This window comes from Symsagittifera roscoffensis, chromosome 5 (genome assembly GCF_963678635.1).
Source record: "Symsagittifera roscoffensis chromosome 5, txSymRosc1.1, whole genome shotgun sequence".
Lineage (NCBI taxonomy): Eukaryota > Metazoa > Xenacoelomorpha > Acoela > Convolutidae > Symsagittifera > Symsagittifera roscoffensis.
The window spans coordinates 28,856,377-28,882,818 of NC_087066.1; the positions used below are offsets into that span (position 1 = coordinate 28,856,377).

At 34.4% G+C, this 26,442-nt stretch overlaps 1 protein-coding gene across 1 annotated transcript in view; it reads right to left on the reverse strand.

The window, feature by feature from the left end:
* Positions 1-26,442, reverse strand: part of LOC134846688 (uncharacterized) — a 40,582-nt gene that overhangs the window by 754 nt on the left and 13,386 nt on the right. Inside the window, exons 4-9 of the mRNA XM_063864074.1 lie at positions 26,259-26,381; positions 25,664-25,841; positions 25,030-25,202; positions 7,774-7,896; positions 7,177-7,354; positions 6,542-6,714 (exon numbers count right to left, since the gene is read on the reverse strand). Of these exons, the coding sequence (XP_063720144.1) occupies positions 6,542-6,714; positions 7,177-7,354; positions 7,774-7,896; positions 25,030-25,202; positions 25,664-25,841; positions 26,259-26,381 (948 nt within the window). The remainder of the gene's footprint in view (positions 1-6,541; positions 6,715-7,176; positions 7,355-7,773; positions 7,897-25,029; positions 25,203-25,663; positions 25,842-26,258; positions 26,382-26,442) is intronic.

A 26,442-nucleotide genomic window follows, 5' to 3' on the forward strand; every position in this document is an offset into this window, starting at 1 on the left:
TCATAAAATTTCATACTATGAAAACAGTATGAATATCATTTATTATTCCGACCATTTGAATAATGGGGAGAAAGCTTTGTATTTGGATGAGTTTGTTTTTTTTCTGTTGTTTTTCTTTCGTTTTCCACGCAAAATTAGCTATCACAAATAATCATCGGAGAGATTTGAGTGTTATGTCATATTACACACCTTACAGTAGTTATTTGAACGAGAAAAAAAATTAACTTTTTTTCCCAAAGTCCAGAAAAACCGGTTCAAAATGTTTGGTTTTTTGTCTTAATTCGAGCGAGCAGGCATACAATAGCTTACTTTAACGGCTTAAAAGTTTACATTAGCGTAATTTAAAATGTTAAGAATTAGGTTTATTCGAGCTATGATTTTCATAAAAATGAATATTTCTGTAGTTTGTTTCGCGGAAAAGCAATACCGAGTAAAAATCTTACAATTAGCGTATTGCAGGTAATTATAACTTAGGCGACAATAAACTCATTATAAGTCGATTGCAATTTTATCACACCAATTTTTGCTCATCCGTTGAGCATCATCCAAAAATTTAAGAGCGCATAAAATCATTCCAAAAATTTGGCAATGTTAAAACTCTCAGAAAATCACCAAAAAGTTTATAGATGAAAAAAAAAGCTTTTTACAGTTAAATTTTGTGAATCAATATTTTCCCTAAACTGAAGAAAAACAAAGCCAAGATGGTGAGATGATGATGGAAAATTTGCCATGAACTCAAGAAGACCGAAACAAATAAATGTTTACTTAAAAAAATCAAGTTTGCAAAAAACGTCAGCCATCGCGAAACATTTTTTATTCACAAACCTGATAAAATGTTTTTTTTTTGATAACATTAACCCAATTTGAGCTTAATAAAAAGTTTGTTGTTGCAACGCAGTTTCTGGAAACTGCATTTTTCTTTTGAAACCAAGTCTAATAATTGCTTGATATTTTTGCGCTACTTCAAATTTTGGTGTTCATGAGCAGAATTTGTTTCGGCTTATGTGAATAGGCTTGAATTTAATTAAAAGTCAAACCACAAAATATAAAATTGGATGGACATGGGAAAAATTTCCTGAAAAAATCAAGACGACATATACAGTGCTGATTTAAATTATCCGGACAAAATCAACAAAACTTGAACTTTCAAACACGTTTTTCGCAAATTGGGTTAAGACTAGACAAAAATTGAAGGGAGCAAAAGCTTTTTCTAGATTTTCATCAAAATGAAAATGGTGCCATTGTTTCTCCGAAATTCTCAACCAAAATTTTATCCCAAAAAAGGGTAATTTTGGCTCATTGCAATTAATCAAAAATTACGCAGGAACTATTTTTTCAATTGATGAGTAATAAATATCACAAGAAGCCTTTTACACAGCCCAACAAAGTTCCAGAAAAATCAGCGTAATTTTGGTGATTAATTGAAAAAAGCCAAAATGACCCATTTTTGGGGTAAAATTTTGGTTGAGAATTTCGGAGAAAATTGTACCATAATAATCGTGATGAAACTCTAAGCAGTTTTTGCGCTCTTCATTTTTGTCCAATCTTAAACCAATTTGAGAAAAATGCGTTGAAAATTCGAGTTTTGTTGTTTTTGTCCGGTTATTTTAAATCAGCACTGTATTACCGGATTTGACTCAATTTTTTGAAATTCTCGCGTCAATTTTTTGAAATTCTGACAGCTTTTAAATTTGTTTTGCAGCAAAAATCACAATCAACAGAGCTTTAATATAATACCACACTTGACTCCCTGCAAGGTTTCGTTGAAGTAGTTAAAATTGGCCAAAAAAAGTTAATGAATTGACTCTATTACCTAGTTTTTTTTCACTTTTCGAGTGATCGGAACAATAACAATTATTTAGCCTACTTCGACCTAGGACTGGAGTTCTAAGTTTTGACGCGATTTTGAAGTGAATGCCCAACATCATCAAAACTGTTTTTCAAATTTGCAAACCGTTCAAAAATAGTTTTTAAATAAAAAGTTGGTATTTTATATAGTAAAACGACCTTTTTTGTCTATCAAACAAAAATAAATTATTTTTTACAATGTTTTGGAGAATATACCTTTCTTAAAGTTTGTTGGGCTACGTAAGAGGCTCACTTTGATATAAGTATGTCTGTGATCGACCAGGCATTATTGGCGTAATTTTTGGTGAGCTAAGAAAAGCTAAAATGACCAGTTATTGGGGGTAAAATTTTGGGCCCGAATTCGGGACCATATTAATTCTGCTAAAATTTTAAGCAAGTTTTGTCTTCATAAGTTTTCACCTAAATTCAACCCAATTTGAGAAAAACGGGTTTTAAATTTCAAGTTTAACGCTTTTGTCCGGTTAATTCAAATCAGCACTGTACTTCATGATCCAAATTAAAACAAAACTGACCCAAATCATTTATGTGATGTCAATTTAAAGGTGTGAAATAACAACAATTTTGATGCCCAATTATTTTGTGACGCTAGATGACATCATCTGGATTGAATTGTATTAATATGCAATAATGACATTCCAAAAAGCAGTTTTAAATTTATACAAAACGATATTATGAAGTTCTCTTTAGAAAACAGATGATAGTTATCTTTGCTAGTGTTCTGTTTTTGTTTGGACTGAAATTTGGAATTTTTAGACCGATTTCTTTCAAGACTGATTAGACTACTCAAGTTAATGCCTTAAAGAATTTTTCAATTAACAGAGATCACGCACGAAAATCAATGCATAATTTTGTAACCACTCCGTTACTCATCGAATTTTTACAAAACAAAACAGCTGAATAACAAAACAGAACATAAAAATGTGTAAGAACGAGACATTTCCAAGTTAAAAAGGATACTACTAACAAAACTTTCAAAAATCATTTTGTTATGATGCTAACCTTGGAATGGCGTTTTAGCAATTGATACGGCAGACGGTAGTAAAAAAAGATTGGCTTTGGGTTGCCATTTTGGATTCGAATTTTGCAAAATCGACTGCTTCACGGGGGCAGATTTAGGATTTTCTCGAGAGGGGGTGCATTTTCGAAAACATTTCGAAAATCTTTTCGACCTTTTTTTGAGGTCGATCAAATCGATTTTGCGATCCAAAGCACCAAAAAATATATTTTGGCAATTTTTTTTGCGCCGCAGGCAAAATATTGAAAAAACAGGCTAAAAAGGCGTTTCTAGGCACTTTTCAGAAAATTTCGATCAAAAAATTGCGTTCTTTTTGGCGCGCATTCCCCACTCAAGATTAACATATAATTATATATAAATTTTTAGAAAAGTTTTGGGGTCCAACAGCCGAAAACGGATACCTCAAAACAGTACAAAGGGGGACCCTTTGGGTCGGTAGGTGGTTGAATCCCTGAGGAGGGAGGAAAAAGGCGTCCGACACACCACCCACCCTCCCCCCCCCTAAATCCGCCCCCAGCTGCACCATAAAAAGTTGTCTTAAAATTCGAAGCAATTTGTGTCCCTTTTTTGACAAGAAATTTAAATTTAAGTTTTTTTATTTTGTCCGGATAATTTAAATTCAGCCTTTTTGTCGACACTAATTTTTCTAACTAATTTAATAAAAAAATTTAAAAGAATATACGCTAATTGGTGTTTGCTGTAGAAAACAATGCACGTAACAATGCAATGTTACAAAATAAAACTCTTGACTGTTTTTAGCTTTTTCTTGGAAAGCGTTGTGGGCTGGTAAGATGATATAATAGCCACACTTTGAATGTATCTGATAGCTCCTCAAGACATATTTTTTTCCGTAAAAAAACCGTACAAGGTTTTTTTCTGCTTTTACTATTAAGAGACAAGTGTTCACTCAAGAACTCAGGTAAACTTATACAAATAATCATTCTCGGCTCTGAAAAACAAAAGATCGAAATTTTGGTGATACTCGACTATAAAAAGTCTCCATTTCATTTCATGGTACTGAAGGTGAAATCCCGATTAAAAGGAGGTTGAAATGGCATATCTCTCGATATCATGTGTTGTTCAATGCTGTTCCTGTAATCAGAAATTAGGAAACGAGGGAAATCAGTTGGATAAAACTGTTTCGGTGACAAACAAAACAAATAATATCGCTCATATTAGTTTGAAGAATCATTCGTCTGTTTTGGCTGTTTGTTTTCCCAAAAGCCAATATCAAGTAGTTTATGTTGCAAATAGATTATTGTTCCGACTTTCGTATCGAAAGTAACGGCATATTCGTGCTCGGGGTGGGTTTTTTTCTTCAGACAAATTTCGACTTTTAAACTAGCCATTTTTGACGGAAATTTTTTTATATCATTCGAAAGCTATTGTTGTCCTGAGCTTAAATTTGAAAAGATATTTTACCTGTGATCATTTTTCGTAAAGTTATGGGGGTTGAAATATTGCCATTATGGCCAATTTGGGACAATTATGGCTATTAACAGGAGAGCGAGATTTAATCCGTCTAAAAATCGTTCTAAACTGGTTCAAGGAAGCTTATATGCCATAATTTATTTGCTAATAGAAGCAAAATCTATCACTTTGTACTCAATATGACGTTTTGATCTCAACTTTTTTTTAAGTTTTTTCATTTCATTTTATTACATTTAAATTTTTCATTTTATTACTGCTCCATAGACCTTAAAAGGCAGTCAGAACTTTCAGGGCTTCGCCCTGATACGAGCAGTCTGGTTGCAGATAAATAAGGATACTAAAAGGGTACTGAATAAAATGACTCCGTATTGTGAAATACTTCGCGCTTAGTCGTAAACATCATAGACAAATTTTGTAAAGTTTATATGATATAGCATTCCAATTCGGCCTAATTGGCAGTTTTTAAACACTTACAGCTTCACCAAACTTGATATGGCTTATCAAATCTTCTTACAGTTGAAATCAGTACGTCAATATCTTAATTGAGTTTAAACAACTTTGTAAAAACTTTCAATGGATAAGACAACAAAACTGCTCGTATCAGGGCAAAGTCTTAAATGTTCCGACTGCCTTTTAAGGTCTATGGAGCAGTAATAACATAAAAAAATTAATTATAATAAAATTTTAAAAAAATGAAAAACAATTTGAGATTTTTTTTGAAAAAACATCGACCCACACGCCATATTAAGTACAACGCGATAGATTTTGCTACTCTTAACAAATCAATTATGGCATTAAGCTTCCTTGAATCAATTTGTAACGATTTTTAAGACGAATTAAATCTCTGCTTACGCGTTAAAAACGCAATAAATATCGCGCGATAATTGTCCCAAATTGGGAAAAATGGCAATCTGTAAACCCCCATAACTTATCAAAAAATGATCACAAGTGAAGAATCTTTTCAAATTTAAGCTCAGGAGAACAATGGCTTTCGAATGATATAAAAAAATTGTCAAAATGGCTAGTTTAAAAATTGAAATTTGTCTGAAGAAAAAAACTCAACCCGAGCACAAGTATTCCGTTAGATTCGTTACGAAAGTCGGAACAAAAACATATCCCACAGACATCTAAGTCAGAATCAATGATGCAAAAAAATAGAAAAAAAAATTTAAATTTAGATTTCTCTTATAAAAAAATCTCAACTTTCGAAATTAAAGGAAAAAAACAGATGGCCTCAAAGCTCTTTGAATTTTTAGAACAATTTATGATTGACATTTTTTGATGATATTGACCTAATTGGATAAAACTGGTTCCTTAGGCAAAAATTTCATTCCGCTGGGAAATCTGAAAACTGAAATCCACTTCCAAAACTAAAAAGAGATCACGTTTTATGCGAAATTAAAAAGAGATTACGTTTTTAGCGTCAAAGGAAACGAACGGAATATAAAATGAAATCAAATAGCGAAAAATCAAAAATGAGCGGGAACGATTTTTAAGACTTTTTCCTAAAGAATGAAGCAAAACATTTAGCAAAATTTAATAAAGATTTAAAAAACATTGTTAAAAAACATACCCAAACAACGGTACTAAATTATCGTTCAGCTCATGGAGACCAAAGGCAATTATTTGATGTTTGAAAAAAATCAAGACTCGGGTTTCCAAGAAAAATAATTATCACTTCAACCCTTTTCGAATTCATGACTTTATTAACATTAACACTTTTTTGATCAAAAAAACCCAAACTCAGATTATTAGATAATTTTTTGATTTCCGCTGGACATTCTAACAATATATATTTTTTTGAAATTAGAAACCATTCTCGTTTAATTGCGCAACTTCAACTTTTGTTATTTAAAAGCAAAATTTGCCTTACGTTATGAATTTAGAATGAACTAAAAATAAATCAAACCCCAAAAAAAACAATTTAGAGCTACTACAACTTTGAGTGAAAAAATCAACACAACCAAAAAAAACGATGTCAACAATTCAAAAAATAATTCAAACTATGTCAAAAATTTTAAGCTCGTTATTTCTAGAACAAATCAAAGTGGTCCAAAACTCAACTTCAACCTTAACTCCAAAATTCGAACACAACAGAGTAAATCAGAGAAGACAATGTAACTGCATGATTGTTTTTGAATAAACAGATTGAGTTTTTGAACGCGAGTGGTCGCGTGGTGTTGCCATCATCATCTGTATCGTTTATATCGTTAGTACCATTTGTACCCGCAACCAATGGACTTATGGCCAAAGTTGTGGTTGTGGTGAGATTTGCCAATGTTGTGGCTGCGGTAAGATTTCCACCATTGAAAAGCCGAATGTCAGAGTTTGTTTGATTGCAAACAATTGTTTCGTTTGTAATTGGATCTACAATTGACGGAAAATTGGTTGAATTTGACCTGAAACAAGGCTTTTTATATTTGATCACTGTGAAAATTTTCATGAAAAATCAAATTCTGATAATAGGTATCTAGTTGAACTTCTAGAGTCAAAGTTGTTTGTCAATCGTTTTGGTTTGCACAATTTAAAATTGCACGCAGAATTTGATTAGCTATAGATCCATTGGCTGAGAAGGTTACAAAGAATTGAGACATTGAGAGAAAGAAAAACTTTAAATTTTTCCTGATTGTGACCCAATTGATCTTTCGAGCTCTTCCGGAAGACTGAAAACAACCTTTTTTGACAAAGTTTTGTGCACTGCATGCGATTTTTTTTAAATGCTTAAAATTTTGCTTGTGGGCTTTTTTTAGCTTCAGGTTAACTCATTGAAAACGGAACGTATTACAAACCAGGCTCCTTTACCATACAAAAGTTCTTCTCTGGGTTTTTTCTGGGAGATGGAGACAAAGTACTTAGCTTACCCATAAGGAGGTCCCTGGTTGTAGGTTATGATTGTATTTAGACATATGCAGTACCACTGTGTGATGTCCCCGGTGACTGAGCTGACCATTGCGAAGTCAGAGGAGCAGTTGGCTAAGAGATCATTGACAGTTTGCACTTCAGTGGAATTAGTCACGACAGACGGAAGACTAGAGCTCACTGAAAACACAAGGACGAAATACTAAATGTTTTGACAAATCGCATAAGCAGTAACGTTCAAACACCAATAGAAAATCATGTATAAAAATAGAAGCACAAAAATTTAAAACAAAACTGGATCTGTCTCTTATGTCACTATGAATTCTTGGACTTTCGGCAAAAATCTTTGCAGATTTTTGGCCGCTGAAATTAAGTTTATATATATATAAAATTTTCTCGAAAACACATCATTTGGTTGAAATTCATACAATGAGAACATGTTAAAACTCATCAAAATCTATCCTAGTTAGTACTTTTTGGCTGTTATTTCTTTTTCTATCTTTGGAATTTCAATGCTTTTTCATGGCTGTTTTCCCACATAAGGGCTACGTCAAAAAATTTTGTGATAGATTCCACTCTTCAAAGACGTATATCTGTACCGTTTGTATTGTTGAACAACTCGGCGGTGACGCAATTGTCCATATCTGTCGTGGTTTTGTTTTGTTCACTCAGCAGCTTGGTCAAACAGGTCTGCAGAGATTCACGGATCAGATCAATCAGCCCTTCATTACGTGTAATAGTTGTCAAAAACACGCCAACCAAGCTCAGCAGAATTAATAATTTTTCCATTTTGGTCAGGTTTTACTACTTTTTACATGGTTTTATGAAGTCAGTTAAAAATGACTGCAGCGAAATATACCCCGTTGCCGTGCATTATTACAGATGCATCGAACTGCTTTTCAAGAGAGATTCCCACAATTTTCTGTAGACCTAAAAGGTAATTTTGCACAGAAAGTTTTCATCTCTGGGCAAGAATCGAAATTAATGAACGCAAAATTATTGGTAACTTCATTAGCAGTGCTGATTTAATTAATTGCATTGGACTTGACATTTAAAAAAGTTCCCAACTCGGGTTGACTTTAGGTGAAACATTATGAAGATAAAATTTGCTTAGCATTTTAGAAGAAGTAATATGCTGAAAATTGTTTTACGAAATTTACGCCCAAAATTTTACCCCAAAAACGAAAAAATTTTGGTTTTTTAGTCAAACAAAACCTACGCCGAAATTAGCCCATCAATCACTATCATTAGAGCCTCTACATAGCTCAACAATTTTTAGGAAGGATGAACTCTCCAACTTTTTCAAATGTGCGTGTTTTTCACATCTGTTTTATACCAGATAAGCAGCAGCTTATTGTGCATCTCAAAATTTGTTCACATCTCGACACTCCTTATTGTCTCGTTTAGTGTCAAAAACTTCTCGATTAAAAATGTAACTGTTTTTATCTACATCAAAAGCCAACAAAAACAGAGTTTGATACAAATCTAATATTGCACTTTCGCGACTGTGCAAGCTGCCCGAGTCGAGGCAGTCATTTGTGGAAAAACCTGAAATTAAGTCTTTATATACGGGTAGGAGCACCCTCGAACCTAACAGGCCCCTATCTAGCACTAATAGGGTCCTGCAAGAAATTGGCCCACAAAGAGGCAACAAATTTCCGAAATCGCAGAGAATTCGGCTCAATAGGAGATATCAACATCCCAGAGATCTCGAAAAATCCACCTGTTGCCCATGTTTTACCATAAGGTATGAAAGTCTTTTGCGTTTCTCAGCAACACAGTGAAAAGATCCTACAAACTTTTAGGCCAATCATCTCTATGGCTCTATTAGGAAACTTACGCAACCTTAGAAGACCTGAAGATGAGAGCTTCCAGATATACAGCGCTAACAAATTCCCTTAATAAATAGTCCCCCGTGCCGAACTTCCGGAAGTCGTTTCTCACGCCCAACACTTAACGCGGGGATCTAAAACTATGGCATTTGTTAGGTAATGACAAGATACATCATGTATTAAATTTTGAACCAAATCTGACGGTGGGACGGGAAGTTATAACCACTTGGGAAAAACACCCTTTAGACCGGAAGTGGACAATTTACGCAAAAAAGTGAGCGAGGCGATATTGATTTTATGGCGGCATTAGAAACTGGCACCTAGCTCTGAAAAGGGATTTCATGTAAGTAAACTCCCTCCGGCGACTCCTTCCGGCGTCATTAACTTTTTCCCGGGAAAAAAGATAACGGACCTTAGAAATGGGATACCTTGGGAAGTATTAATTGGATATGGATGAAACTTGGTAGTAGTACCACTATAAGATTCGGAACCAAAAAATAGAATTTTTGACCCGGGTGACCCCATCGTGACCTATATTTGATTTTCGGGCGTCTCGGACCGGAAATGCCTAGAATAAACTCCGAGGTTAACAGCGGAAAGTGGTGTATTAATCAGCCCCAAATTTTTGGGAATGAGAATTGGTCACCTTGCTAAAAATTGGGTGGGAATTTGTCTTTTGGGAAATGGAGCATAAGCTGAAGGGGATATAGGTTTTACATTGTAACTTTGAAGTAATGAATTATTCAGAGTGGACTTGGCAAACATTCAGATATATTTCGCGCTATTAACGTATAAGCGGAGAATTAATCCTTCTTAGAAATCGTTCTAATTGGTTGAAGAAAGCTTACTTGCCATAATTTACTTGTTATTAGGAGCAAAATTTATCAGTTTGTACTTAATATGGCGTGTGGGGGATGAGTTTTACAAAAAATCCCAAACTTTAAAAAAAAAAGTATTTCTTTTCATTTTTTCTACATTTAATTTTTTCATGTTATTTCTGCTCCATACACCTCAAAAGTCAGTCGGAACAGTCATGGCTTTGCCCTGATACGAGCGGTCCTGTTCTACTTTTGGTTCTTTTTTCAGTTCAAGTCACAAATCATTTGCCTGAAGGAAGGCGAATTACGCAAGCAAAATACGAAAACGGACGCACTTTAAGTGATACATTAATCAACTAACTGAAATTGATTCACGGACATTTTAACAACTTTCTGTTGTTTTTTTCGAAGCTAAGAACGGTCTCTTTCTAGTTGACTGTGAGTTGGATTTTGACTTTCTAGTTAAGACTAGCTGTAGTCATTTGTGGTTCCGCAACTAATCGGGAAAAATTAATTACATCCTAATTCAGTTTCCGATTCAAGTTCACTCGTCAAGGAGGGGAAAAAGTAATAGTTCAACTATTTTACACTATTATTAAACTGTGATTATTTGTAAAATCATTTCATTATTAGTGTCATTACAGAAGGCTGATCGAATAATAAAGTCAAGAGAAGCAAGCATGAAAACAGAAGTAAAAATGCATGAAATATCAGAAGCAAAAATACTGCGGGAGTGATCTAACTAATTGAATTTTACGCACTGTGACGGAAGTCAAATGTAAAAATGTAACACAATGCGTTATGCAAAAAACTGAAGCATGATACACCTACCAGTCATAGGCGTAAAGAACGGTTTGGGTAAACTACTTGGTAAAAAATGGAAGTGCAAAAATTATGGAGTTATCAATTTCAGTGCTTCAGGAAGGTTTGGTAACATTGGTTACAAGATGTTTCCAATAACAGTGACAGGAATAAAATAAACCACAAAATAAACCACATCAATTAGCCATTGTTGCAATAAACTAAATAAATGTTCGTGCTAGAGTGTACCAGTTTTTATCGGGCTTATGAATTTAGGCGACAACCAAATAGAATATCAAAAAATAACGGAATTTCAGGGATAACTTGCCTATAAATTGCGTGAAATTCGTTTACAGACTTCAATTAATTTTTAGCTGAGTGATAATTGGTTGTCCAAAAATAAATCAGGTTATTAATATCACAGTTATATCAATACTGCATTTCAAAAAGGTAATTTTTTTTTTCGCATGAATGTTTTATAATCAACTTATGATAACAATTTTGAACAATTCTGTCATCATATACTCTTTTTTTCGTGTAAATTCATTCTTAACAAAATTTTTTGATGACCTAGTTCTTATAGCATAAATTCAATAAGAATTATCGTCTAAATTCCATTTCGTTAGGTCGCCTAATTTTCTTGTCTTATTTCCTAGGCGCCACTCAGCTCTAATGTTAATTTACTGTATTTATTTTTAGTAGAGGAGACCTTTAAACAGATACCATAGGGGAGGGGGGAGTGTACAGTAGATCCCAACACTTTCTTTCAAAAAAAATTGTCCGTAGAGAGCCATGTTTACAGCCTGGGCACACTATAAAAAAACTAAAAATTGCACGAAAATCCAATCACTTATGTTTAGCCACTAACTAGTTTAATATTCACATAGATCACTTGAACACAAGGTAAACACAATCGAGAAACACCTATTCCTGGATTTAAAGACAATTTCAAGTACATGCTTCGTTCCAATAAATACAACTAAGAGCACTCTGCAGCTAAAGCTGATCCTGAAAAATGACAGATTTTAGCTTAATTGGAAAAACTATTGGAATGGCTGATGGATGGCTGGTTGGTTGGATGGCTGAACCGATGCATGGTTGATGTATCGATTGATGGCTGGATTGATTGCTATTGGATGGAACGATGGAGGGAGGTGTGGCTGGATGGCTGCATGAAAGGTTGAACGATGTATGGATGGATGGCTGGATGGATAAAAAGATCCATCGATGGCTAGATTGTGGGATGGCGTATCAATGGCTAGTTGGAACGATAGATGGCTGGACGGAAAAATGCATAATTGACTGAACTGATGGTTGAATTGATGGGTACATGATGGGTAAATGGATGGACCGATGGACTGCTGGAGGAGCGGACAGATGCCTGGTTGGATCAATGGATTACTGAATAGATGAAATTATGGCTCGATGAACAGATAGCTGGTTACATGAATGAAGGATGGTACTTCGATGGATAGTGACTTGATGTATTGCTGGTAACATTGATATATAATAATGCCTTGATTTATAGAAGATTGGATTGATGTACAATGGATGAAAGGAAAACACAAGGACACTGAACACACAAGGACGAAATGCTAAATGTTTCGACAGATCGCATCAGCAGTAACGTATAAAAATAGCAGCACGACATTTGAAATTGAAATAAAACTGGATCTGTTTCTTATGTCACTTTGAATTCTTGGACTTTCGGCAAAAATCTTGGCAAAATTTTGCCCGCTGAAATTAAGTTTATCGATATAAAATTTTCTCGAAAACCCATCATTTGGTTGAAATTCATTCAATGCGAATATGTTAAAACTCATCAAAATCTATCCTAATCAGTATTTTTTGGCTAAAACTTTTTTTATCATTTGGAATTTCAATACTTTTTCATGGCTGTTTTCCCACGTAAGGGCTACGTCAAAAAAAACTGTGATAGTTCCACTACTCAAAGACGTATATCTATACCGTTTGTACTGTTGAACAACTCGGCGGTGACGCAATTGTCCATATCTGTCGTGGTTTTGTTTTGTTAACTCAGCAGCTTGGTCAAACAGGTCTGCAGAGATTCACGGATCAGGTCAATAAGCCCTTCATTACGTGTAATAGTTGTCAAAAACACGCCAACCAAGCTCAGCAGAATTAATAATTTTTCCATTTTGGTCAGGTTTTACTACTTTTTACATGGTTTTATGAAGTCAGTTAAAAATGACTGCAGCGAAATATACCCCGTTGCCGTGCATTATTACAGATGCACCGAACTGCTTTTCAAGAGAGATGCCCACAATTTTCTGTAGACCTAAACGGTAAATTTGCACAGAAAAATTTCATCTCTGGGCAAGAATCCAAATTAACGAACGCAAAATTATTTGTAACTTCATTAGCAGTGCCGATTTAATTAATTGCATTGGACTTGAAATTTAAAAAAGTTCCCAACTTGGGTTGACTTTAGGTGAAACATTATGAAGATAAAATTTGCTTAGCATTTTAGAAGTAATATGCTGAAAAATGTTTTACGAAATTTACCCCGAAAATTTTACCCCAAAAACGAAACAATTTTCGATTTTTAGTCAAACAAAACCTACGCTGAAATTAACCCATCAATCACTAATGTAACTGTTTTTATTGACATCAAAAGCCAACAAAAAAAGAGTTTGATACAAATCTAATATTGCACTTTCGCGACTGTGCAAGCTGCCCGAGTCGAGGTCGTCATTTGTGGAAAAACCTGAGATTAAGTCTTTATATACGGGTAGCAGCATCCTCGACCCTAACAGGCCCCTATCTAGCACTAATAGGGTCCTGCAAGAAGTTGGCCCACAAAGAGGCACCAATTTTCCGAGATCGCAGAGAATTCGGCTCAGTAGGAGATGTCAACATCCCAGAGATCTCGAAAAATCCACCTTTTGCCCATGTATTACCATAACGTATGAAAACCTTTTACGTTTCTCAGCAACACAATGAAAGGATCCTACAAACTTTAAGGCCAATAATCTCTATGGCTCTATTAGGAAACATACGCAACCTTCGAAGACCTGAAGATGAGAGCTTCCAGATATACAGCGCTAACAAATGCCCTAAGTAAATAGTCGCCCGTGCCGAACTTCCGGGAGTCGTTTCTCACGCCCACCACTTAACCACGGGATCTAAAACTATGGTATATGTTAGGTAATGACAAGATATATCATGTATTAAACTTTGAACCAAATCTGACGGTGGGACGTGAAGTTATTACCACTTGGGAAAAACACCCTTTAGACCGGAAGTGGACAATTTACGCAAAAATTGAGCGAGGCGATAATGATTTTATGGCGGCATTAGACACTGGCACCTAGCTCTGGAAAAGGGATTTTATGTAAGTAAACTCCCTCCGGCGACTCCTTCCGGCGTTAATAGCTTTTTCCCGTTAAAAAATGATAACGGACCTTAGAAATGGGATACCTTGGGAAGTATTAATGGGATATGGATGAAACTTCGTAGGTAGTACCACTATATGACTCGGAACCAAAAAAAGAATTTTTGACCCGGGTGACCCCATCGTGACCTATAATTGATTTTTGGGCGTCTAGGACCGGAAATGCCTAGAATAAAGTCCGAGGTTAACAGCGGAAAAGTGGTGTATTCCTCAGCCCCAAATTTTTGGGAATGAGAATTGGTCACCTTGCTTAAAATTGGTGGGAATTTATCTTTTGGGAAAGGAAGCAGAAGCTGAAGGGGATATAGATTTTACATTGTAACTTTGAAGTGATGAATTATTAGGAGTGGACTTGGCAAACATTGAGATATATTGCGCGCTATTAACGTATAAGCGGAGATTTAATCCGTCTTATAAATCGTTCCATTTGGTTGAAGAAAGCTTGCTTGCCATAATTTAATTGTTAATAGGAGCAAAATCTATCAGTTTGTACTTAATATGGCGAGTGGGGGATGAGTTTTACAAAAAAATCCCAGCCTTAAAAAATATATATTTCTTTTCATTTTTTCTACATTTAATTTTTTCATGTTATTACTGCTCCATACACCTCGAAAGGCAGTCGGAACAGTCAGGTCTTTGCCCTGATACGAGCGGTCTTGTTCTACTTTTGGTTCTTTTTTCAGTTCAAATCACAAATGATTTGCCTGAAGGAAGGCGAATTACGCAAGCAAAATACGAAAACGGACGCACTTTAATTGATACATTAATCAACTAACTGAAATTAATTCACGGACATTTTAACAACTTTCCGTTGTTTTTTTCGAAGCTAAGAACGGTCTCTTTCTAGTTGACTGTGAGTTGGATTTTGACTTTCTAGTTAAGACTAGCTGTAGTCATTTGTGGTTCCGCAACTAATCGGGAAAACCTAATTACATCCTAATTCAGTTTCCGATTCAATTTCACTCGTCAATGAGGGAAAAAGTAATAGTTCAACTATTTTACACTATTATTAAACTGTGATTATTTGTAAAATCATTTCATTATAAGTGTCATTACAGAAGGCTGATCGAATGATAAAGTCAAGAGAAGCAAGCATGAAAACAGAAGTAAAAATGCACGAAATATCAGAAGCAAAAATACTGCGGGCATGTGATCTAACTAATTGAATATTTCGCACCGTGACGGAAGTCAAATACGAAAATGTTACACAATGTGTTATGCAAAAAACTGAAGCACGATAAACCTACCAGTCATAGGCGTAAAGAAGGGTTTGGGTAAACTACTTTGTAAAAAATGAAAGTGCAAAAAATACGTAGTTCTCAATTTCAGTGCTTCAGGAAGCTTTGGTAACATTGGTTACAAGATGTTTCCAATAACAGTGACAGGAATAAAATAAACCACAAAATAAACCACATCAATTAGCCATTGTTGCAATAAACTTATTAAATGTTCGTGTTAGAGTGTACCAGTTTTTATCGGGCTTATGAATTTAGGCGACAAGCAAATAGAATATCAAAAAATAACGGAATTTCAGCAATAAATTGCCAGCAAATTGCGTGAAATTCGTTTACAGACTTCAATTAAATTTTAGCTGAGTGAAAATTGGTTGCCCAACAATAAATCAGGTTATTAATATCAGTTATATAATTACTGCATTTCAAAAAGGTAATTTACTGTTTCGCATGAATGTTTTATAATCAACTTATGATAACAATTTTGAACAATTCTGTGATCATATACTTTTTTTTGTGTAAATTCATTCTAAACAAAAATTTTTGATGACCCAGTTCTTATAGCCTAAATTCAAAAAGAATTATCGTCTAAATTCCGTTTCGTTAGGTCGCCTTAAGTTCTTGTCTTATTTCCTACGCGCCACTAAGCTCTAGTGTTAATTTACTGTATTTATTTATAGTAGAGGAGACCTTTAAACAGATACCATAGGGGAGGGGGGAGTTTAAAGTAGATCCCAACACTTTCTTCAAAAAAAATTGTCCGTAGAGAGCCATGTTTACAGCCTGGGCACACTAAAAAATTAAAAATTCCACGGAAATCCAATCACTTATGTCCAGCCGCTAACTAGTTTAATATTCACATAGATCACTTGAACACAAGGTAAACACAATCGAGAAGCTCCTATTCCTGGATTTGAAGTCAATTTCAAGTACATGCTTCGTTCCAATAAATACAACTAAGAGCACTCTGCAGCTAAAGCTGATCCTGAAAAATGACAGAACTTAGCTTAATTGGAAAAACTTCTGGAATGGCTGATGGATGGCCGGTTGGTTGGATGGCTGAACCGATGGATGGTTGATGTATCGATTGATGGCTGGATTGATTGCTATTGGATGGAACGATGGAGGGAGGTGTGGCTGGATGGCTGCATGAAAGGTTGAACGATGTTTGGATGGATGGCTGGATGGATAAATAGATCCATCGAAGGCTAGATTGTGGGATGGCGTATCAATGGCTAGATGGAACGATGGATGGCTGGACGGAAAGATGTATAATTGACTGAACTGATGGTTGAATTGATGGGTACATGATGGCTAAATGGATGGACCGATGGACTGCTGGAGGAGCGAATAGATGGATCAATGGATTACTGACTAGATGATTGTATGGCTCGATCGACAGATAGCTGGTTACATGAATGAAGGATGGGTACTTCGATGGATAGTGACCTGATGTATTGCTGGTAACATTGATATATAATAAAGCCTTGATTTATAGATGATTGGATTGATGTACGATGGATGGAAGGATGAATGGCTGCATGGCCAGTTGGAAAGACGAATGGCTGGGGGATATATGAAAGGATTGCTGCTTGGATGAATGAATGGATGAAAGGATGATTTCTGGCTAGATAGATGAATTGCTTGACAGATGAGTGATTATATGGCTGGATAAAAGAATGGAAGGTTAGATGGATGGCTAGATGAATTACTGGTGGGATCATGGACAGATTAATTGACGGTTGGAAAAACTGATATGAAGGGATATTGATTTGATTGATGGTTCGATGACCGGATGGAGGGATCGATGGTTGGATAAACAGCTGAATGGACGAATAGTTTGATTGATGGATGGCTTGATGGGTAGATGGCTGGATGAATGGGTGTCTGAGTACCTGAATGGATAGATAGATAATGGAAGGATGGAAGATGTGCGGCTAAATGGATACATAGCTAGATGACTTTATGGATGGACGATGGAAAGTGATTACAATCGATTAAAATGATTAAAATGATAAAAAATATGTACCACTAAACGATTACAATCGATTAAAATGTTTATTATTGATTAAAATTGGATTTTGAAAAGAGAGATAATAATCGATTAATAATTGATTAAAATCAATTTTGTCTCAATTTTAATAAGACTGGTACTAAAATTATAATATAACCGATTATTAACGCTTGAAACTGGATGCGGGAACGTAAAATCAACAATCAAACTGTTCGTAAAAAAATCGACTCCAGAAAAAATTTAACTCTTGGGCTGCCAAATTGTAAGCGCAAGCAAATTCAAATACATTTCTGTTTGCAATTTTTAAGTCCGTCATGTAATAATCTGCGCTCCAAACAAAAAAGGATTTCTGAAAATTCGGGATTCAAAGTTAAATTTCGAAAGATGATGCTAATGTTGTTTGAGCTTTAACAAACTGTAACCATTTTTTGAGACTAAGCACTTTCACGAAGTCCACACCAGCACTAAATTTGTCACCGTCGCAATAATAGCTCCGTTTTCAATTATCCTTGCGTCACCTTTGAAGGCTTTGGGTCTCGGAGGGAGAGGTTCAACAGGAGCTAAAAACAACAACAACAATTGAGACGGTCACAGACTCTATAATCTCTAAAAAAAACATTAATCGCAATTTTATCATGAAATACATCGTCGTCGTTGTCTCAAAGCTCATTTTCCATCTAACTTCAATATAAGAAAACTAGAATTGGAATCAATAATTCGGTCGAGATCTGTTAAGTCATCTATTTTGATTACTACTAACTTGTAGTTAACATTTGGTCCCAGATTGAATTTTTGTGACACTTTTGTTTTTCGTAGGCGGAGTACAGGGGATTCAGTGTCCATCCAGGAGGGTCATCGGGATATTTTATTTTGGCTGGCCTGAAAATAAACATTCAAGGATGCCATATTAAATATATATGTATTAACGACTCAATCGTGTTTACTGCCGTTTGCCTTTTCAATGGGTATTTGCGCGCCCATCTTATTATAACCGACTCAAGAATAACAAAAAAATTGTTACCGCTACGAATTTTATGCTCTAATTTACCATAACATTAAGCTTACTTATTTTACGTAAGGCTTAAGGTAAAGTGGTGGAAATGACTACATTCTTTTCCCAATAGCCCGGGGTCAACCTCCATACAAGCATAATGCTTCTCGAACAGTTTCATATATGGAGCCAATGAAAAAACGCAAGTCATAAAATTTCATACTATGAAAACAGTATGAATATCATTTATTATTCCGACCATTTGAATAATGGGGAGAAAGCTTTGTATTTGGATGAGTTTGTTTTTTTTCTGTTGTTTTTCTTTCGTTTTCCACGCAAAATTAGCTATCACAAATAATCATCGGAGAGATTTGAGTGTTATGTCATATTACACACCTTACAGTAGTTATTTGAACGAGAAAAAAAATTAACTTTTTTTCCCAAAGTCCAGAAAAACCGGTTCAAAATGTTTGGTTTTTTGTCTTAATTCGAGCGAGCAGGCATACAATAGCTTACTTTAACGGCTTAAAAGTTTACATTAGCGTAATTTAAAATGTTAAGAATTAGGTTTATTCGAGCTATGATTTTCATAAAAATGAATATTTCTGTAGTTTGTTTCGCGGAAAAGCAATACCGAGTAAAAATCTTACAATTAGCGTATTGCAGGTAATTATAACTTAGGCGACAATAAACTCATTATAAGTCGATTGCAATTTTATCACACCAATTTTTGCTCATCCGTTGAGCATCATCCAAAAATTTAAGAGCGCATAAAATCATTCCAAAAATTTGGCAATGTTAAAACTCTCAGAAAATCACCAAAAACTTTATAGTTGAAAAAAAAAGCTTTTTACAGTTAAATTTTGTGAATCAATATTTTCCCTAAACTGAAGAAAAACAAAGCCAAGATGGTGAGATGATGATGGAAAATTTGCCATGAACTCAAGAAGACCGAAACAAATAAATGTTTACTTAAAAAAAATCAAGTTTGCAAAAAACGTCAGCCATCGCGAAACATTTTTTATTCACAAACCTGATAAAATGTTTTTTTTTGATAACATTAACCCAATTTGAGCTTAATAAAAAGTTTGTTGTTGCAACGCAGTTTCTGGAAACTGCATTTTTCTTTTGAAACCAAGTCTAATAATTGCTTGATATTTTTGCGCTACTTCAAATTTTGGTGTTCATGAGCAGAATTTGTTTCGGCTTATGTGAATAGGCTTGAATTTAATTAAAAGTCAAACCACAAAATATAAAATTGGATGGACATGGGAAAAATTTCCTGAAAAAATCAAGACGACATATACAGTGCTGATTTAAATTATCCGGACAAAATCAACAAAACTTAAACTTTCAAACACGTTTTTCGCAAATTGGGTTAAGACTAGACAAAAATTGAAGGGAGCAAAAGCTTTTTCTAGATTTTCATCAAAATGAAAATGGTGCCATTGTTTCTCCGAAATTCTCAACCAAAATTTTATCCCAAAAAAGGGTAATTTTGGCTCATTGCAATTAATCAAAAATTACGCAGGAACTATTTTTTCAATTGATGAGTAATAAATATCACAAGAAGCCTTTTACACAGCCCAACAAAGTTCCAGAAAAATCAGCGTAATTTTGGTGATTAATTGAAAAAAGCCAAAATGACCCATTTTTGGGGTAAAATTTTGGTTGAGAATTTCGGAGAAAATTGTACCATAATAATCGTGATGAAACTCTAAGCAGTTTTTGCGCTCTTCATTTTTGTCCAATCTTAAACCAATTTGAGAAAAATGCGTTGAAAATTCGAGTTTTGTTGTTTTTGTCCGGTTATTTTAAATCAGCACTGTATTACCGGATTTGACTCAATTTTTTGAAATTCTCGCGTCAATTTTTTGAAATTCTGACAGCTTTTAAATTTGTTTTGCAGCAAAAATCACAATCAACAGAGCTTTAATATAATACCACACTTGACTCCCTGCAAGGTTTCGTTGAAGTAGTTAAAATTGGCCAAAAAAAGTTAATGAATTGACTCTATTACCTAGTTTTTTTTCACTTTTCGAGTGATCGGAACAATAACAATTATTTAGCCTACTTCGACCTAGGACTGGAGTTCTAAGTTTTGACGCGATTTTGAAGTGAATGCCCAACATCATCAAAACTGTTTTTCAAATTTGCAAACCGTTCAAAAATAGTTTTTAAATAAAAAGTTGGTATTTTATATAGTAAAACGACCTTTTTTGTCTATCAAACAAAAATAAATTATTTTTTACAATGTTTTGGAGAATATACCTTTCTTAAAGTTTGTTGGGCTACGTAAGAGGCTCACTTTGATATAAGTATGTCTGTGATCGACCAGGCATTATTGGCGTAATTTTTGGTGAGCTAAGAAAAGCTAAAATGACCAGTTATTGGGGGTAAAATTTTGGGCCCGAATTCGGGACCATATTAATTCTGCTAAAATTTTAAGCAAGTTTTGTCTTCATAAGTTTTCACCTAAATTCAACCCAATTTGAGAAAAACGGGTTTTAAATTTCAAGTTTAACGCTTTTGTCCGGTTAATTCAAATCAGCACTGTACTTCATGATCCAAATTAAAACAAAACTGACCCAAATCATTTATGTGATGTCAATTTAAAGGTGTGAAATAACAACAATTTTGATGCCCAATTATTTTGTGACGCTAGATGACATCATCTGGATTGAATTGTATTAATATGCAATAATGACATTCCAAAAAGCAGTTTTAAATTTATACAAAACGATATTATGAAGTTCTCTTTAGAAAACAGATGATAGTTATCTTTGCTAGTGTTCTGTTTTTGTTTGGACTGAAATTTGGAATTTTTAGACCGATTTCTTTCAAGACTGATTAGACTACTCAAGTTAATGCCTTAAAGAATTTTTCAATTAACAGAGATCACGCACGAAAATCAATGCATAATTTTGTAACCACTCCGTTACTCATCGAATTTTTACAAAACAAAACAGCTGAATAACAAAACAGAACATAAAAATGTGTAAGAACGAGACATTTCCAAGTTAAAAAGGATACTACTAACAAAACTTTCAAAAATCATTTTGTTATGATGCTAACCTTGGAATGGCGTTTTAGCAATTGATACGGCAGACGGTAGTAAAAAAAGATTGGCTTTGGGTTGCCATTTTGGATTCGAATTTTGCAAAATCGACTGATTCACGGGGGCAGATTTAGGATTTTCTCGAGAGGGGGTGCATTTTCGAAAACATTTCGAAAATCTTTTCGACCTTTTTTTGAGGTCGATCAAATCGATTTTGCGATCCAAAGCACCAAAAAATATATTTTGGCAATTTTTTTTGCGCCGCAGGCAAAATATTGAAAAAACAGGCTAAAAAGGCGTTTCTAGGCACTTTTCAGAAAATTTCGATCAAAAAATTGCGTTCTTTTTGGCGCGCATTCCCCACTCAAGATTAACATATAATTATATATAATTTTTTAGAAAAGTTTTGGGGTCCAACAGCCGAAAACGGATACCTCAAAACAGTACAAAGGGGGACCCTTTGGGTCGGTAGGTGGTTGAATCCCTGAGGAGGGAGGAAAAAGGCGTCCGACACACCACCCACCCTCCCCCCCCCCCCTAAATCCGCCCCCAGCTGCACCATAAAAAGTTGTCTTAAAATTCGAAGCAATTTGTGTCCCTTTTTTGACAAGAAATTTAAATTTAAGTTTTTTTATTTTGTCCGGATAATTTAAATTCAGCCTTTTTGTCGACACTAATTTTTCTAACTAATTTAATAAAAAAATTTAAAAGAATATACGCTAATTGGTGTTTGCTGTAGAAAACAATGCACGTAACAATGCAATGTTACAAAATAAAACTCTTGACTGTTTTTAGCTTTTTCTTGGAAAGCGTTGTGGGCTGGTAAGATGATATAATAGCCACACTTTGAATGTATCTGATAGCTCCTCAAGACATATTTTTTTCCGTAAAAAAACCGTACAAGGTTTTTTTCTGCTTTTACTATTAAGAGACAAGTGTTCACTCAAGAACTCAGGTAAACTTATACAAATAATCATTCTCGGCTCTGAAAAACAAAAGATCGAAATTTTGGTGATACTCGACTATAAAAAGTCTCCATTTCATTTCATGGTACTGAAGGTGAAATCCCGATTAAAAGGAGGTTGAAATGGCATATCTCTCGATATCATGTGTTGTTCAATGCTGTTCCTGATATCAGAAATTAGGAAACGAGGGAAATCAGTTGGATAAAACTGTTTCGGTGACAAACAAAACAAATAATATCGCTCATATTAGTTTGAAGAATCATTCGTCTGTTTTGGCTGTTTGTTTTCCCAAAAGCCAATATCAAGTAGTTTATGTTGCAAATAGATTATTGTTCCGACTTTCGTATCGAAAGTAACGGCATATTCGTGCTCGGGGTGGGTTTTTTTTCTTCAGACAAATTTCGACTTTTAAACTAGCCATTTTTGACGGAAATTTTTTTATATCATTCGAAAGCTATTGTTGTCCTGAGCTTAAATTTGAAAAGATATTTTACCTGTGATCATTTTTCGTAAAGTTATGGGGGTTGAAATATTGCCATTTTGGCCAATTTGGGACAATTATGGCTATTAACAGGAGAGCGAGATTTAATCCGTCTAAAAATCGTTCTAAACTGGTTCAAGGAAGCTTATATGCCATAATTTATTTGCTAATAGAAGCAAAATCTATCACTTTGTACTCAATATGACGTTTTGATCTCAACTTTTTTTTAAGTTTTTTCATTTCATTTTATTACATTTAAATTTTTCATTTTATTACTGCTCCATAGACCTTAAAAGGCAGTCGGAACTTTCAGGGCTTCGCCCTGATACGAGCAGTCTGGTTGCAGATAAATAAGGATACTAAAAGGGTACTGAATAAAATGACTCCGTATTGTGAAATACTTCGCGCTTAGTCGTAAACATCATAGACAAATTTTGTAAAGTTTATATGATATAACATTCCAATTCGGCCTAATTGGCAGTTTTTAAACACTTACAGCTTCACCAAACTTGATATGGCTTATCAAATCTTCTTACAGTTGAAATCAGTACGTCAATATCTTAATTGAGTTTAAACAACTTTGTAAAAACTTTCAATGGATAAGACAACAAAACTGCTCGTATCAGGGCAAAGTCTTAAATGTTCCGACTGCCTTTTAAGGTCTATGGAGCAGTAATAACATAAAAAAATTAATTATAATAAAATTTAAAAAAATGAAAAACAATTTGAGATTTTTTTTGAAAAAACATCGACCCACACGCCATATTAAGTACAACGCGATAGATTTTGCTACTCTTAACAAATCAATTATGGCATATAAGCTTCCTTGAATCAATTTGTAACAATTTTTAAGACGAATTAAATCTCTGCTTACGCGTTAAAAACGCAATAAATATCGCGCGATAATTGTCCCAAATTGGGAAAAATGGCAATCTGTAAACCCCCATAACTTATCAAAAAATGATCACAAGTGAAGAATCTTTTCAAATTTAAGCTCAGGAGAACAATGGCTTTCGAATGATATAAAAAAATTGTCAAAATGGCTAGTTTAAAAGTTGAAATTTGTCTGAAGAAAAAAACTCAACCCGAGCACAAGTATTCCGTTAGATTCGTTACGAAAGTCGGAACAAAAACATATCCCACAGACATCTAAGTCAGAATCAATGATGCAAAAAAATAGAAAAAAAAATTTAAATTTAGATTTCTCTTATAAAAAAATCTCAACTTTCGAAATTAAAGGAAAAAAACAGATGGCCTCAAAGCTCTTTGAATTTTTAGAACAATTTATGATTGACATTTTTTGATGATATTGACCTAATTGGATAAAACTGGTTCCTTAGGCAAAAATTTCATTCCGCTGGGAAATCTGAAAACTGAAATCCACTTCCAAAACTAAAAAGAGATCACGTTTTATGCGAAATTAAAAAGAGATTACGTTTTTAGCGTCAAAGGAAACGAACGGAATATAAAATGAAATCAAATAGCGAAAAATCAAAAATGAGCGGGAACGATTTTTAAGACTTTTTCCTAAAGAATGAAGCAAAACATTTAGCAAAATTTAATAAAGATTTAAAAAACATTGTTAAAAAACATACCCAAACAACGGTACTAAATTATCGTTCAGCTCATGGAGACCAAAGGCAATTATTTGATGTTTGAAAAAAATCAAGACTCGGGTTTCCAAGAAAAATAATTATCACTTCAACCCTTTTCGAATTCATGAATTTGTTAACATTAACACTTTTTTGATCAAAAAAACCCAAACTCAGATTAATAGATAATTTTTTGATTTCCGCTGGACATTCTAACAATATATATTTTTTTGAAATTAGAAACCATTCTCGTTTAATTGCGCAACTTCAACTTTTGTTATTTAAAAGCAAAATTTGCCTTACGTTATGAATTTAGAATGAACTAAAAATAAATCAAACCCCAAAAAAAACAATTTAGAGCTATTACAACTTTGAGTGAAAAAATCAACACAACCAAAAAAAACGATGTCAACAATTCAAAAAATAATTCAAACTATGTCAAAAATTTTAAGCTCGTTATTTCTAGAACAAATCAAAGTGGTCCAAAACTCAACTTCAACCTTAACTCCAAAATTCGAACACAACAGAGTAAATCAGAGAAGACAATGTAACTGCATGATTGTTTTTGAATAAACAGATTGAGTTTTTGAACGCGAGTGGTCGCGTGGTGTTGCCATCATCATCTGTATCGTTTATATCGTTAGTACCATTTGTACCCGCAACCAATGGACTTATGGCCAAAGTTGTGGTTGTGGTGAGATTTGCCAATGTTGTGGCTGCGGTAAGATTTCCACCATTGAAAAGCCGAATGTCAGAGTTTGTTTGATTGCAAACAATTGTTTCGTTTGTAATTGGATCTACAATTGACGGAAAATTGGTTGAATTTGACCTGAAACAAGGCTTTTTATATTTGATCACTGTGAAAATTTTCATGAAAAATCAAATTCTGATAATAGGTATCTAGTTGAACTTCTAGAGTCAAAGTTGTTTGTCAATCGTTTTGGTTTGCACAATTTAAAATTGCACGCAGAATTTGATTAGCTATAGATCCATTGGCTGAGAAGGTTACAAAGAATTGAGACATTGAGAGAAAGAAAAACTTTAAATTTTTCCTGATTGTGACCCAATTGATCTTTCGAGCTCTTCCGGAAGACTGAAAACAACCTTTTTGACAAAGTTTTGTGCACTGCATGCGATTTTTTTTAAATGCTTAAAATTTTGTTTGTGGGCCTTTTTAGCTTCAGGTTAACTCATTGAAAACGGAACGTATTACAAACCAGGCTCTTTTACCATACAAAAGGTCTTCTCTGGTTTTTTGTTTGGGAGATGGAGACAAAGTACTTAGCTTACCCATAAGGAGGTCCCTGGTTGTAGGTTATGATTGTATTTAGACATATGCAGTACCACTGTGTGATGTCCCCGGTGACTGAGCTGACCATTGCGAAGTCAGAGGAGCAGTTGGCTAAGAGATCATTGACAGTTTGCACTTCAGTGGAATTAGTCACGACAGACGGAAGACTAGAGCTCACTGAAAACACAAGGACGAAATGCTAAATGTTTTGACAAATCGCATAAGCAGTAACGTTCAAACACCAATAGAAAATCATGTATAAAAATAGAAGCACAAAAATTTGAAACAAAACTGGATCTGTCTCTTATGTCACTATGAATTCTTGGACTTTCGGCAAAAATCTTTGCAGAACTTTGGCCGCTGAAATTAAGTGTTTATATATAAAACTTTCTCGAAAACACATCATTTGCTTGAAATTCATACAATGAGAACATGTTAAAACTCATCAAAATCTATCCTAGTTAGTACTTTTTGGCTATTATTTCTTTTTCTATCTTTGGAATTTCAATATTTTTTCATGGCTGTTTTCCCACATAAGGGCTACGTCAAAAAATTTTGTGATAGATTCCACTCTTCAAAGACGTATATCTGTACCGTTTGTATTGTTGAACAACTCGGCGGTGACGCAATTGTCCATATCTGTCGTGGTTTTGTTTTGTTCACTCAGCAGCTTGGTCAAACAGGTCTGCAGAGATTCACGGATCAGATCAATCAGCCCTTCATTACGTGTAATAGTTGTCAAAAACACGCCAACCAAGCTCAGCAGAATTAATAATTT